The sequence below is a fragment of the Thamnophis sirtalis genome, unplaced genomic scaffold (genome assembly GCF_051295495.1).
Source record: "Thamnophis sirtalis isolate CommonGarterSnake01/CBP01778 unplaced genomic scaffold, rThaSir2_p1.2 scaffold_2, whole genome shotgun sequence".
NCBI lineage: Eukaryota > Metazoa > Chordata > Lepidosauria > Squamata > Natricidae > Thamnophis > Thamnophis sirtalis.
In genome coordinates, this window is record NW_028261382.1 from 50,904,662 (window position 1) to 50,920,342 (window position 15,681).

At 49.9% G+C, this 15,681-nt stretch overlaps 1 protein-coding gene across 1 annotated transcript in view; it reads left to right on the forward strand.

Moving 5' to 3' along the window:
- The window catches only part of HECTD4 (HECT domain E3 ubiquitin protein ligase 4), a 64,366-nt gene that overhangs the window by 33,536 nt on the left and 15,149 nt on the right, over nt 1-15,681 (forward strand). The window contains 21 exon segments of the mRNA XM_087703466.1: nt 3-18; nt 220-402; nt 939-1,109; nt 2,240-2,409; nt 2,985-3,100; nt 3,972-4,075; nt 4,263-4,445; nt 4,529-4,677; nt 4,980-5,059; nt 5,169-5,332; nt 6,664-6,901; nt 8,110-8,246; nt 8,414-8,540; nt 9,587-9,724; nt 10,755-10,891; nt 10,998-11,158; nt 12,606-12,778; nt 13,364-13,569; nt 13,674-13,804; nt 13,942-14,147; nt 14,785-14,964. Coding sequence (XP_087559592.1) covers nt 3-18; nt 220-402; nt 939-1,109; nt 2,240-2,409; nt 2,985-3,100; nt 3,972-4,075; nt 4,263-4,445; nt 4,529-4,677; nt 4,980-5,059; nt 5,169-5,332; nt 6,664-6,901; nt 8,110-8,246; nt 8,414-8,540; nt 9,587-9,724; nt 10,755-10,891; nt 10,998-11,158; nt 12,606-12,778; nt 13,364-13,569; nt 13,674-13,804; nt 13,942-14,147; nt 14,785-14,964 — 3,170 coding nt within the window.

Below are 15,681 nucleotides of genomic sequence, written 5' to 3' on the forward strand. Positions count from 1 at the left end.
AGCCTCTTAGCACCTCATGTTGGTGAGAAAGTTCTAAACGTTTGGAGCCTGAAATAGCAGCATTGCCACAAAAAGCCCCCTCGGGATGAATGAATGAAGAGGCGATGCCTAATGCGTTACACGAGGCCACGGTTTTTTCGCCTGAACCTGATTGGCTTCATAAACCCCCATATGTGGGCTCCAACCTGCCCGCCCGCTTGAACCTCTCTCTGTTCCTAGGTCTTGTCTCGGGCTCTGATGTACATTCCCCAGCTGGGAAAATACGCCGAGAGCATCTTGGAGAACGGCAGCAGCAACGGAAGGAAGCTCGCCAAGCTCCAGAGGATCGCTCGCCAAGCAGTGGCTGCCCTGTGTGCCCTGGGGGGCTTCAAGGAGACCATCAAAATCGGCTCAGAGGTTCAGGTGGGCGCAGGACCTCTTGTAACCCATCAAATCCGGAAGAGGCTTACATTTTTGGACACCGTGTCTTCTGGGGTTCCACCACAAAAACCACGTTCGACTAAAGGGCGCTCGACGAAACCGCGTAGCTGACATCATCACAGCGTGACAACAGCGCGGAGAAAAAAGCACGCTGTAAACGCTAAACCTAAAATTAACACCTAAACCTAACCCCCCTAAACCTAATCCTAAACCTAACCCTAAACCTAACCCTTAACCTAACCCTAAACCTAACCCTTAACCTAACCCTAAACCTAATCCTTACCTTAACTTGAATCGGCTTGCTTTCAAAGCGCTATTTAAAGCGCCCTTCTTTCTCTGCGCTCGCTGTTGTCGCCCTGTTGATGACGTCAGCGACGCGGTTTAATCAGGCGCGCTTTAGTCGAACGCGGTTTTGTCGTGCCACGGTCTTCTGGCCCTTGCATTGTCCCTGCAATTGGGAAGAGCCCTGGGTGGATCTTAAATGCATTCCTCAACGTTCCCTTTCTCCTCTTAAATAGGTGTTGGGTCGAGGAATTGCCAGGAGCGTTGGTGTGGTGGCCTCCATTAACGAACAGGAAGGGATCGCCACCGTCAGATTTCCCCCTGTGAATATAGACTCTCGGAAGACCTCCCAGGCCTCAGACATTTTGACCATTCCGTTGTCGCGACTCTGCATTCCACGGTCGGAGGTGAGTCCGTTCTAACACCCAGAACAGAGCAGGTGTACAGGTGTCTGAATAATAAGCCCTCCCTGAAAATAAGGCCCTGTCTTCTTTTCGGGGGGAAAGACGTAACACGGAGGGATTACGCACCGGAAACGGATTCCTTATGTGTCTAATTTGGCCAATAAAGAATTCTATCTTCAGGCTAAACCGTTAGCTCCGGAGTTTAGATCCTTAAAAAGGCCAATTCCAAAAATAATGTGGAGGGGAGAAGTGTAAATTTTCTGTATCCAAGAAGCCATTTAGAAAGTCAACCACAGTAAAAAACCCGAAAGAAAGGGGAAGGAGAGAAGGGAAAGGAGAGGAAGGAAGGAAGGAGAGAAGAAAGAGAAGAAAGGGGGGTAGGAAGGAGGGAGGGAAGGAGGGAGGGAAGGAAGGAGGGAAGGAGAGAAGAAAGGAGGGAAGGAAGGAGGGAATGTAGGAGAGAAGGAAGGGGGGAAGGAAGGAGGAAAGGAAGGGGGAAAGGAAGGAGAGAAGGAGAAAAGAAAGGAGGGAAGGAAGGAGGGAAGGAAGGAGGGAAGGAGGGAAGGGGGAAGGAGGGAGGGAAGGAAGGAGGGAAGGAAGGAGAGGAGAGAAGAAAGGCGGGAAGGAAGGAGGGAATGTAGGAGAGAAGGAAGGGGGGAAGGAAGGGGGAAAGGAAGGAGAGAAGGAGAAAAGAAAGGAAGGAGGGAAGGAGAGAAGGAGGGAAGGGGAAGGAGGGAGGGAAGGAAGGAGGGAAGGAAGGGGAGTAGGAGAGAAGGAAAGAGGGAGGGAGGGAAGAAGAAGTAGGACCATTGTAAGATAAGATGGATCTATGGGATGTTAAGAAAGCAATCTTCAAGTATATTGTCAACTGTAGGGAGAAATTGTTATAAATACATATTATTAATAACAGTTATGAGATCATATAATTGTGAATGTATATATGAAATTGATAAAATAAAATAAAAAATTATTAAAAAAAATATCAAAACCCCTGAAAGAGCCCAGCTTGATCCTTCTTGTTGGTTGGCAGCCATTCGCTTCCGGATCGGAAGACGCCTGTGTTGCAATGAGAGCAGGTCCTTCCCTTCTTTTTCCAGAAACTGACCCCTTCCGCCTTTTCCCGTGCTCCTCAGGCCCTGCCTCTGCAGAAGCTGTCCATCACCGAGAAGGTCGTGCAAGCCGTCCAGTCCATGTTGCTTCCTCAGGAGGGCAGCCTGTCCATCCACACCTCGCTTCCTGCCACGGGAGACGGCTCGACGCCGGTCATGGCAGTGGTCCGGCTCCTGGCTGAAATCCGAACCAGGTGAGTAGAGACGGATCCCATGTCTTGGATCAACCCAGATCGAAGTGGAGTTGTGGGCCAGCCGTTCTAGTTTTGTTCCCAGAAGGCCGTTATTCCCCCGTGCCTCTTTGCCTGGGGAGTTGAGTAAAGTCCCTTCCGCTGGGTGGGCTTTCCAGCAAGCAAAATGACCCAACGTTTTTCTTCAAGGCAACAGAAATGAGGAACATTGGAGCCAGAGTTAGCAATAGCAATAGCAGTTAGACTTATATACCGCTTCATAGAGCTTTCAGCCCTCTCTAAGCGGTTTACAGAGTCAGCATATCGCCCCCACAGTCTGGGTCCTCATTTCACCCACCTCAGAAGGATGGAAGGCTGAGTCAACCTTGAGCCGGTGAGATTAGAACCGCTGAACTGCAGATAACAGTCAGCTGAAGTAGCCCTCAGTACTGCACCCTAACCACTGCGCCACCTCGGCTCTGTTCTGTTTCCTAATTGCTTGTTTTATCAGCATGGGGGTCTCTAAGAATCATTGACCTCTCTCTCTCTCCCTCTCCCTCTCCCTCTCCCTCTCTCTCTCTCTGACACCCACCCCCAAGGTCATGTCTGGTGATGGCCCAACTCTTGGAGGACACCTCCTTCTGTGAAGAATTCATCCAACAGTGCCCAGCTGCTGTGGAGGTTCTCAACCTTGTAGCCCAAGAATGCAGCCCTGGTAAGAGCATAAATACCATCAACATAGAATGGAGTTTGCTCAGAAGCTGAAATACACCAAGTGAAGGAGAGGAAGAGTGGGAAACAGAAGAGAGAAGAAAGATAGGAAGAGAGGGATAGGAGAGAGGGTAAGGGGGGAAGATGAGGAGGATAAGGAGGAGTGGAATGCAGAGAGAGGAGAAGGAGAAAGGAAGGGGAAGTAGAGTAGAAAAGGATGTTGGAGGGAAGAAAGGAGGTAGGAGAGAGGTAGAAGAAAGAGGTGTATGGAGAGCAGAAGAGCCAATAATGGGTTTTTATCTTTTTGGGCGTTGATGGCAAGAGGAACTGATGTAATTACTACTTAATACAATAGGATATTGGCTATGTAATAGTATACATGTGATTGTATGTTATGAAAATGGAAAATAAAAAAAGTATATTTTCAAAGAGTCAAGTCTTCTCAGGCGTTTAGGCTGGATTATTGTGACCGAAACAAATATTATTCTGATGGGAGTAAAGGAGAGGCCACCTGGAAAATATTGTGGATTAAAAGGACAGGACCAGACTGTCGTGATCCCAATTCAAATCCTTCCTGGATTTGAAGACTACCAAGCCGATTTGTCATCCTCAACCTTGCCTGGTTTCCTTGGTGATTATAAAGAGTAGCAAGGAGGACGAGAGAAAACCTTGGTCCTCTCCATAGTTACTTCAAGGACACGCAGGGAAAAAAAGCAGCTAGGAATCCCTTGCCTCTGTGGGTTGACCAGCATTGGCCCCTCAGAAGAAGCAGTTGGTGTATTGATAGCAGCTGACACTAGAAATGTGGCTTTAGAGACCTCCTGGCAGGAGAGAGTCTGAAGAGGCTCCTTCTGGCTTTCTTTGCAACCTTCCAGGGGAGCGGCTCCTTGTGGTCGAAGCGCAGTGCGAAAGGTTACGGATGCTCTACCGTGATAGCGCTCGCCCCCCTCCGCCCCCCCTCCAGGCAGACCGAAGACAGGTAAATGCAGAGCAAGGAGGTTGGGCTAATGCCTTTTCTGGACCACGGCAAAGTCACGCCCACTCGCCCCCCGGCCATAAACCATCACACGCACTGGATTCAAGACTGCCCCCCTGGTCAAGGATACGGTTCCTTGGGTGTTGCGGTCAGCAGATCGTATAATCTTGACCGTTATGATTAAACGCAGCTCCGTGTCTTCTTGGTTCAGCCTAAAGAAATCACCTGGAGCCCTTCGAGGGTCTTCCCACCTGTGCGGGCCTGCATGTTCTCCTCCCACCTCACTGCGGTGACCTTCCTGGCGGACCCCAGCGCAGGGGGAGGGCTTCCTCGGGGCACCTTCATTTACGCCACCTCGGCAGTTCCTGTGCAGGTGAGCATTCACAGAGGGCACCGCGACCGTTCCGGAAGGCCACCGCGAAGCGCTTGGCTCACCCGCGGACGCTCCTTTCCCAGGCCCCCTCTTTCTACTGGGAGATCGAAATCGTCTCCTACGGAGATGCAGATGACGACACGGGGCCGATCGTCTCCTTCGGCTTTGCCACGGAAGCTGAGAAACGCGACGGGGCGTGGACCAACCCCGTGGGCACCTGCCTCTTCCACAAGTAGGTTTTGGAGATGTGAGAGCAAAAACTGGGGAGGGAGCGGGGTGGTGGTGTCTCTTGCATTGAATAAAAGAGGAACAGGGCAGCTCTGGGTCGACAGCAGGTGTTCCCTAAACAAGATAAACCAACTTTCAGAGGCTGTGCCTAGAATCGGTTCATTCGGACGCTGGTTTATCCCTGTCCCGATAACAAACACACATTTGCTCACCTGCCATGGCCAAGTGTGGCTGCTAAGCCTGGGACACTCTAGGAGAGATCCTGGGCTTCTCCCACTCTGAATTTCTCCCTTCCTGCATTTCCAGCAACGGACGAGCGGTCCATTATAACGGTTCCAGTTTGCTGCAGTGGAAGAGCGTGCGCCTGGATGTGACCCTCTCGCCTGGTAAGCCCACTCCGGCCTGTTGTTAGGCAGAAGGGGTCCTTCGGGGGCTGGTGGGGAGCGGTGGAAGACCCCACTCAGTCCCTCTCCGGTCCCTCGGCCGTCTCCCCAGGTGACGTGGCAGGCATCGGCTGGGAGCGGACGGAAGGGACCCCTCCTCCTCCGGGGCAGCCAGCCAAAGGCAGGGTCTACTTCACCTACTGCGGACAGCGGCTGGGGCCGTATCTGGAAGACGTGTCGGGAGGAATGTGGCCGGTGGTCCATATCCAGAAGAAGGCAGGTTAAGCCTCAACCCCCTCTCTTCCGGTCCAGCTGCACCAGGGCCGAGTCCTGGCCCTTGGTTTCCACCTCCTGCATGTGAAGCTCGGGTGGAGTGCCGCCCTCTCTCCCTGCTGTGCAGTCACAAGAACCCTGAACAGGTGGAAGACTCTTTGGTCTTGCTCTGAAAATCTTGACGAAAGAGGGACGCGGGTCTGAGAGTGACGTCATCCAGCGTTTGTTTGCGACTGGCCAATAACCCTGCGTTGCCCAGATATTTATTTAAAGGGGGGAAATGTCTGGACCAAACATAATTTCTAATGTTAGATTTCCCCCCCTTACCAGAGGGAGCCCCCTTGTGGTGAAGCCGTTACCATGGGAACTCCACTGAGCTGCACAGTAGAAGCCGTTTTACGGCAGTAGAAGCCGCTTTAGGCACAACAGGCTGTATCTTAACAGAACACACACTCCCGAGGGGTTTTAGGGGTGTCTCACCCCCACAATAATTCTTTCCAGAGAGTAAGTCATCTATGTACCACGTTTTGAAATTGCTCGAGGCATTCCAGAGTTATGCTGCAACACAGACACACGCACACACACACAGAGCCATCTATCTATCTATCTATCTATCTATCTATCTATCTATCTATCTATCTATCTATCTATCTATCTATCTATCTACCTATCTACCTACCTACCTACCAACCAAAATACGGTCCAGCCCCATCTAGAACTGAGTGCATGGTGTGTTGTTTTTAAATCTATCTTTTCCTTTCCTCATATTTTTGTTTTGATTTTATTTTGTATTGTAAGCCGCCCGGAGTCCTACGGGATTGGGCGGCATATAAATGTTATTAAATTCAAATTCAAAATTCAAATTATCTATCTATCTATCTATCTACCATATCTATCTATCTATCTATCTATCTATCTATCTATCTATCTATCTATCTATCTACCTACCTACCTACCTACCTACCTACCTACCTACCTACCTACCTACCTACCTACCTACATACATATATATATATATATATATATATATATATATATGTTTTGTTGTATTTGTGCTGGTAAATAAATAAAGGGAGACTAGCCATACCCTTACTGGGATTTGAACCTGGGCTATATTACATACTAGGCTAAAAATTAAAAACATACTAAAAAACATACTAAAAAAATCTAATATATATATATATATAACAAGCCTTTTTCCCTTTCTCTAATACAACGAACTCCATTCCTTTGTAAAAGAAGATGATCATCCTGAGATGTTTCCTCGTAGAGAGCAAGGACACCCCAAAGGGTCTACAAGGGCTGAGCTCTTCCTTGTCGTGGTTTCCTTCTAGAACACCAAAGTCCGGGCCAACTTTGGCTCCCATCAGTTTGCCTACGTCGAAGGGCAAGCGCACCGGAACGCCGCGGACCTCTGTATCGACCTGGCGGAGGAGATCAGTGCCAACTTCGAAGTGCTGCCTTTCGCCATGGCCTCCGACAGCGACAATGACGCCGGCACCAGCAGTGCCTCCGATCCTGGGCCTCACGGGCCTCCCTGTAGGATCGCAGCTGTGGCCACCGCTCAACAACGTGAGGCTCCCCTGGGCCCGCTGTGTCTCCCGCCTCTCCCTCCCCTCCCTGGGAAAGTCAGAACAGCGCAAGGAGGACTTGCTTAGTTGGTAGCATTCTGGGGGAAAGTCTGGAAAGAGTAGAAGGGTTGTCCCAACAGGCACGCCTGGGCTTTTATGAAAGGACACGGCGTTGTTTCCTTCTGCTTCCACGCAAAATTTGGAGACAAGGTATCCCACTTTATCAATGAGTCATCAACATTATATCTTAATACCTGCTAAGCAGCCTGACCAAAAAGTAGCACAGGACAGGATGGAATCGGAATAGAAAGGGAAACAGAGACTGGAATTAGGGATAAGGATAGGATAGAAATGGGAATAATAGGAATAGGATTAGGATTAGAACAGAACACGAAATAGGAATAGAACAGAATCCTTTATTGGCCAAAGGAGCCGAGGTGGCGCAGTGGTTAGAGTGCAGCACTGCAGGCCACTTCAGCTGACTGCTATTTGCAGTTCGGCGGTTCAAATCTCACCGGCTCAAGGTTGACTCAGCCTTCCATCCTTCCGAGGTGGGTGAAATGAGGACCCGGATTGTTGTTGGGGGCGACATGCTGACTCTGTAAACCGCTTAGAGAGGGCTGTAAAGCACTGTGAAGTGATATATGTCTAAGTGCTATTGCCAGTTCTTCCTTCCTTCCTTCCCTCCCTCCCTCCCTCCCTCCCTCCTTCCTTCCTTCCTTCCCTCCTTCCCTCCCTCCTTCCTTTCTTCCTTCCTAGTAGTTAGAATGCAGTATTGTAGACTAACTCTGCCCAGTGTTAGCAGTTTGAACCTCATCAGGCTCCAGGTTGACTCAGCCTTCCATCCTTCTGAGGTGGGTAAAATGAGGACCCAAATTGTTGGGGTCGATATGCTGACTCTGTAAACCGCTTAGAGAGGGCTGAAAGCCCTATGAAGCAGTATATAAGTCTAACTGCTACTGTTATTGCTAAATGTGATTGGGCGCACAAGGAATTTGTCTCGGGTGCGGAAGCTCTCAGTGTAAATACAAGCAAGAAGTGATAAATCGTGATCATCATCATCAGATCGCAAGTTACAAAGACCAAGGCGGCCGTCTCAAGAGGCTCAAGGGATGGGTAACGGGGGGGAAGAGAAGCGCCCCTCGCTGAGCCTGTCCGCCCTCCCTCTCTTGATTCTCTGCCCGCCACTCTCTCTCTCTCTCTTTCCAGAGTACGACAGCGACTCCTCCTGCCATTACAAGACGGAGCGCAGCTACGAGAACTTCATCATCTCTGGCCCAGATCTTCACCCTCCGCCCATCGCGGACGACGAGAGCGACGATGACGACGACGACGACGTCCCCCGGGTGAGCAGAGGGAGCTGCCCCATGCGGTGGCTTTGGGGGTGAAGGAGAAGAAGGACCCCCGTCCCCGTTCGTGGCTGGGCAGCGCTTCCGAGGCGGGGCGGGTGCCTTTCCCCCCCCCCTCCTCCTCCTCCTCCTGCCCCCTCAGCAACCCCCGCCTTCCCCTGCAGGAGGACCACTACGCCCTGCTGGTGAAGGCCTGGGAGACCAAGGTCTTCCCCACCATTAGGAGGCGTTTCCGCAACGAAGCCGAGAGGAAATCCGGCCTGGATCAAATTAAGGGAGCTTTGCAGTTAGGTAAATGTAGAACATTCCCCTTTGACCCCAGTCCCTTCCTCGGCTCCCCTGCTGCCCCTCCCTCCTTTCTCGTGGCGGTTCACGGAGATTCACGAGAGGTTTTGGTGCGTCTGCTGGCAATTCTGGGCAGGGAGACCCTCCCCTCGCCCCCCCCCCATCCCTTACAAGAGCCAAGGTGGCGCAGTGGTTAAATGCAGCACTGCAGGCTACTGCTAGATCAGCAGGTCAGCGGTTCAAATCTCACCGGCTCAGGGTTGACTCAGCCTTCCATCCTTCCGAGGTGGGTGAAATGAGGACCCGGATTGTTGGGGGCGATATGCTGACTCTGTAAACCGCTTAGAGAGGGCTGAAAGCCCTATGAAGCGGTATATAAGTCTAACTGCTATTGCTATCTATCTATCTATCTATCTATCTATCTATCTATCTATCTATCTATCTATCTATCTATCTATCTATGGATTGTTGGGGGCAATATGCTGACTCTGTAAACCGCTTAGAGAGGGCTGAAAGGCCTATGAAGCGGTATATAAGTCTAACTGCTATTGCTATTGCTATCTATCTATCTATCTATCTATCTATCTATCTATCTATCTATCTATCTATCTATTGGATTGTTGGGGGCGATATGCTGACTCTGTAAACCACTTAGAGAGGGCTGAAAGCCCTATGAAGCGGTATATAAGTCTAACTGCTATTGCTATCTATCTATCTATCTATCTATGGATTGTTGGGGGCAATATGCGGACTCTGTAAACCGCTTAGAGAGGGCTGAAAGGCCTATGAAGCGGTATATAAGTCTAACTGCTATTGCTATTGCTATTGCTATCTATCTATCTATCAATCTATCTATCTATCTATCTATCAATCTATCTATCAATCTATCTATCTATCTATCTATCTATTGGATTGTTGGGGGCGATATGCTGACTCTGTAAACCGCTTAGAGAGGGCTGAAAGGCCTATGAAGCGGTATATAAGTCTAACTGCTATTGCTATTACTGCTATCCTTGACCGGAGGCCAATCCAGAGGCTGGTTTGCCTTTCAGGGATGGTCGACATAGCGCGGCAGACCGTGGAGTTCCTCTACGAGGAGAACGGGGGCATCCCTCGCGACCTGTATCTCCCCACCATCGAGGACATCAAAGACGAGGCCAACAAGTTCACCATCGATAAAGTCCGGAAAGGTACGGCTGCCTGCTTACTGATTGGGAAGGGAAGGATCCAGCCCTCTCTGGCCACCTGGGGACTCGCGGAGAGGGAGAAGTGGACCTTTGAGGTGGCAAGTTGCGATGCCATTAGCCTGCCCCACGCAAGGAAAACCCCAGCTCTCTTTATGTCCTGCAACCGTTCCTGGCTCCTCCCTCTCCTCCCCCGCCACAAAGGACGAATGAAGGAACAGCCAGAGAGCACAATGGGGGGGTGGGACCAGTTACACCTGGTAGACGGAAAGCCTAACAGGTGGGGAGAAGGAGCAGGAATCGGAGAGAAAAGATTTCCTAGTCTGGGGATGAGCGGAATGTGTGACTTCTGAGTAACTCCGCTTTAACCACGAAGTGTAAGTTGATTGTAGAATTACTTGACACTCTCCCAAGACTTGGATGCCAGACACACACACACACCCCCGGCAGAAACAAAGATTGTGGAATGGAATGGAAAGTTTATTTATAGGCCGCCCTTTTCCCTAGAGGGACTCAGGGCGGCTTACAACTTGTGGGAAGGGGATACACACAATGACATATAAAAACAATACATAATTAAAAATAGAAACAACATTCATCATTTGGGTGGGGACGGATTACAATCTTTAACCCCAGGCCTGACAGGATAGCCAGATCTTGAGGGCTGTGCGGAAGGCCTGGAGGGTGGTGAGGGTACGAATCTCCACGGGGAGATCGTTTCAAAGGGTCGGAGCTACTACTGAGAAGGCTCTCCTCCGTGTGGTTGCCAGTCGACATTGACCGGCTGATGGAACTCGGAGGAGGCCTAATCTGTGTGATCTGATAGGTCGCGAGGAGGTAATTGGCAGGAGGCTGTCTCTCAAGTACCAGAGGTCGAAGGGCTTTTTTTTAATCTCTTGGGTTTGAAGGCTTGATATGCCCACAGACCGGGGGTCACTAGTACTTGTGCCCGCCTGCATACCAGGGACCCAGCAGGGAGAGCTCCGAGGCCCTGGCACTAAACCTCTCCTCCTCCTCCTCCTCCTCCTCCTTCCAGGTCTGACGGTCGTGACCCGCTGCCCGGAGAGCAACAATGTGGCCACCAACGCTGTGGCCACCGCCCTGCCCAAGTTTGCCATCCGCGGGATGCTGAAGACCTTCGGGCTGCACGGCGTGGTCCTGGATGTCGATTCGGCAAGTCGAGCGTCACCGTGGAAGCCGGGAGGGAAGGTCGGAAGGCAGCTGGGATGACACCCCCGGGCCAAATGCCTTGGATAACGCCGGACTTTGTCCCCCCCAGGTGAACGAGCTGGTGCAGGTGGAGACGTACCTGCGGAGCGAGGGGGTCCTGGTCAGGTACTGGTACCCGATCGACATGCTGGAGCGGCCACCTTCGGGCTACAGGAGGACGGCCACCAATGGGCTGGTTTCCCTGGACAACTCCAACATCCAGATTCACAGGTGAGCGGAGGTGACGGCCGGCAGGCCCAGCTGCTCCTAACCAAGGCTGACTGAATTGCAGGGAGTCCCCGACTTAACGACACTTCGCTTAGTGACCATTCACAGTCATGACGGCACTAAAAATGGGACTTACGACCATTTCTCAGAGTTACAACCTTGGCAGCATCGTCATGGTCTCAGGAACAAAATTCAGACTCTCGGCTGCTGCTTCATGTTTATTTATTTATTTTTTAATAAATTTTTATTTTTATTACACAGACAACACATACACACAACAATAAAAAACAACAACACATCATCGCATCATCACATACAGCATGTCGTTTGGTTACAGGTGTTTTAACATCCATATTCTCGAATAACATTTACCATCTCAGATTTTTCATCTAGTATAACTAAATGCCTCACTTTCATTGTACAGTATATGTTCAGTTACGATTAGTATTATTTTTTTCCCCAATAAATCATGGTTCCCTTACATTCTTGATTATCTATTTGGTAACAGTATACCTTTATATAATCCCCATGTGAAAGAAAAGATATTTTTTTAACCAACCATTTATATTTATATATCACTATTTTCCATTATACATAATTCCACCAATCAACTATCAGGTATGCTTATGCTGATTGTTATCCTTGTACCTCATACCTTCAAACAGTAATCTTATGCCTTCATGTTTCAACAAAATATTCTAAATAGTCGCTACATATATATACCAATTTTCAATTATTCCCTTATTAAAATTATTTATCAACAACAAGATATCATTGTAATATGTTCAAAAGGTTATACATTATATCACTAATCAAGTATACATAAAATCGTTGTTATCTTTATCCTTTTTAAAGCAAAAAATTCTAAAGTATTCAATTCATAGATGTATCCGTTTTTCATTGTATCGTTGTTAATCTATTTCACAGCATGATTGTGTTATCATTTAACTCCTTCAGTTAAAACACGAGTAAAACATTTTTCATTTCCAAGTTTTTTCCCCCCAGCCACTGATAAAACGAGTCTCATATCTTATAAAATTGCTCGTCCTCTTGTTCTCTTAATTTCAAGTGTCAATTTACTCATTTCAGCCCAGTCCATTATTTTCCGAATAACTTCTTCCTGTTTTGGTATTGTTTCATTTTTCCAGTTTTTTGCAAATACGATTCTGGCTGCTGTTAACACGTTTACAATCAGATATTTTAAGTCTTTGTTATAGACCGCTGCTTCATATTTATGACGGTCGCGATATCCCAGGGTCACGAGATCCCCCCCCCTATTATTTTTTTTAAAAGACAAAATAAAATCCCTTTTTTGAGACCTTCTCACGTTACTAACGTAGCAACCGCAGCCACTCACTTAACAACCCTGGCAAGTTAGGCCGTAAAACGGGTGGAACGTCACTTAAGAAAGGCCTTGAACCCCCTTCCACGTGTCCTCGGTCTCTTGCAGGGAACTCCTCCGCTGCGAAGCCATGCTGGCCTGCCTGTACTGCCGAATGGCCCTGCTCAACATCTTCGCCCCCAAAACGCCCCACCTGTTCACTCAGCTCTTCAGCGTGCGGGACATCACTCTGGAGCACCTGCAGCTGCTCTCCAACCAGCTCTTGGCACCGCCCCTCCCAGGTAGCCCCCCCACCCAGCCCTCGGAGCGGGGAAGGGACTCTTCCGAGTCAGCGAAGGGGGGCTCTGCGGCTTTTCCCCATAACTACCGCGTGTCTCGGATTGTAAGACACACCCGACTATAAAACACACCTAAATTTAGAAGAGGAAACAAAAGGTTTTTGGCCTCTCTGAGCCTCATTTTTGGCTCTTTTTTGGGGGGGGGGGCTTTTTTGGCACGTTTTTGGGGTTTTTTTCAGTTTGGGCCAAAAAAGCCTCGAAAATGGGCCTGAAAAACCCCCCAAAATCAGGTGAAAAAAGCCTCAAAAATGGGTCGAAAGAAGGCCTGAAAAGGGGTTGTGTGGAGGCCAGAAATGTCCAGCAGGTGGGCAGGGCTTTGGCAATATTCCATCTATAAGACGCACAGACATTTCCAGCCCCTTTTGGGAGACAAAAAAGTGCGTCTTATAATCCGAAAAATATGGGAAGAGGCTGTCCTCTGTCCTGTCTGCGCTGCGGGCGCCCACCCAGTTTGTTTCCGTAAGGGGAAAGTTGGTGACTGAGCGAGAAGCGAGTGGAAGGGGCCGTTTTTCTCTTCTTCCCTCCCAGATGGCACCATCAGCTCCACGTCCATCCTCCTGGCCCAGTCCCTCCAGCACTCCATCCACTCCCAGAGCTGCTCGGCCACTGAGCTCTTCTACCAGGGCAACGCCCAGACGGTGCAGGAGTGGCTCACCATCGCCATCGCCCGCACCCTGCACCAGGGGGAGGAGAGCCTGCTCGAACTGACCAGGCAGGCCTGCTACTTCCTGCAGGCAAGTCGGAAGGGAAGCCGCCTGCCCCCAGCAGAAGCCTCGCCTGGCTTCCTCTCGGCCTGCCTGGTATCGTGGTTTTGGAAATCTCTGCTTTCTGGTTTCAGAACGCTCCGGACCAGTTCCCCTCGGAAGAGTTCCCCATCTCGGAATCCAAAGTCAACATGGACGTCCATTTTCCCGGGGCTGCCTTCGTCATCGTCTCCTGCAAGGAAAGCCAGTCCGGATTCCGTAAAGAGTAAGAGACCCTGGCGGAGAGCAAGGAATTGCAGCTGAGCCTCCTCCTCTTTCCCCAGCTGATCCCCTTCAACTGTGTAGGGATTCCAGGAAGGGGAGCCGGGCGCTGGCTGGCTAACCCGTCCTTGTCTTTTGCAGCTCGTCCCTCTACAAGGCCCCCTGGGCCCGGATCCTGCTCTACGGCCTGGGCCACAAGGTCAAGAAGAACGGGCAGCTGAACCTCATCGAGGCCGTGTGCTACCCTCGGGACGCTTCCCCGACCAACACGGGCCTGACGCCACCACCAACCACCAACCAGTATCCTTCGGTCATCATCTCCACAGACAAGGTCCACATCAAACTGGGTACGATTGGGAAGCAGATGCTTAGAATCACGCTTGCAAAGCTGGCCAGGAATTCTGGTTCTGACCCCTTAGAGTTGAGCCTGGTGCCTGGAGAGGGTCCTGGATGCAGCTGGACCTCAGATGCCAAGTACCGTATTTTTGGAGTATAAGATGCACCTCCCCCCCAAAAGAGCGTGGAAATATTGGTGCATCTTATACACCGAATACAGCCATTTTTGGCCTGCCGAAGCCCCGCCCCCGCATCCCATTTTTCGCAAAAATGGGGGCGTTTTTTGCCTGGCCCCAGCCCTGCTGAAGTCTGCAGAGTGCTCCTGGGGGCCGGGGAGGTCAAAACCCTTTTTTTCCCCCTTATTTACCTCTTCGAAATTTTTGTGCGTCCTATACTCCGGTGCGTCTTATAGTCCGAAAAATACAGCAGTTCCCTGGGCTGAGATTTTTCAATCGCGTTGTGGAGGAAGAGATGCGCTGTTCTTGGTGGGGAGGAAAGATGCCGGGAGCCGGTGTTTTACTTCTGGTGTGTGTCAGATATTTTGGCTCTGGGTAAGCCGTCTCTTATGGAAATGACACGCACAGAAGCCCCGTCCCGAGTCTAAATTCTGCCCATCGGCTCTTCTGCTTTTGTGGGTCTCCATTCCAGGCGTGTCCCCTCCTCCGGGTGCTGTGCTGGTCCTGCACTCCCTCCCGCTCGAGTTCCCTCTGGCCGTGGCCTTTGCAGAGCAGCTGCTTACCTGGAAGCAGGAGGAGGGCGAGGGAAGATCCGACGATGAGCCGGACGCCATCCCTGCCTCCGTGTTCCTGCAAGTGGTGGAAATTCTAGGTGAGAGAGAAGTGGCCGGTGATGCATCGGACAGCCAGGAGAGGTCGGGGAACGGGGTTTGGGGAGATATTGCCTCCCTTGAAAAAATGAATGTGCAGAAATGGATAGAGACTCTATGGAAATGAAGGAGAGGGAAGAAGAACCAAGTATTATCAAATCTGGAATAGATCGGATTCCTGGCTTGAGAGCAAATGTAAAACTTAAAGTATAAATGGTAAAAGTATAATATATAAAGTTTATTTAAATAAGGATATAAATTAGGATAGTGATATATAGAATTTTTTGTAAATAGGATTGTTACGAAAGGCAGTTAAGGCAGTTACATTGAGACCTTCTGCACCCGAGACAAATTCCTTGTGCACCCAATCACATTTAGCAATAGCAATAGCAGTTAGACTTGTATACCGCTTCATAGGGCTTTCAGCCCTCTCTAAGCGGTTTACAGAGTCAGCATATCGCCCCCAACAACAATCCGGGTCCTCATTTTACCCACCTTGAAAGGATGGAAGGCTGAGTCAACCCTGAGCCGCTGAGATTAGAACTGCTGAACTGCAGATAACAGTCGGCTGAAGTGGCCTGCAATACTGCACCCTAACCACTGTGCCACCTCGGTAATAGATAGATAGATAGATAGATAGATAGATAGATAGATAGATAGATAGATAGATAGATAGATAGATAGATAGATAGATAGATAGATAGCAAGCAATAGCAGTT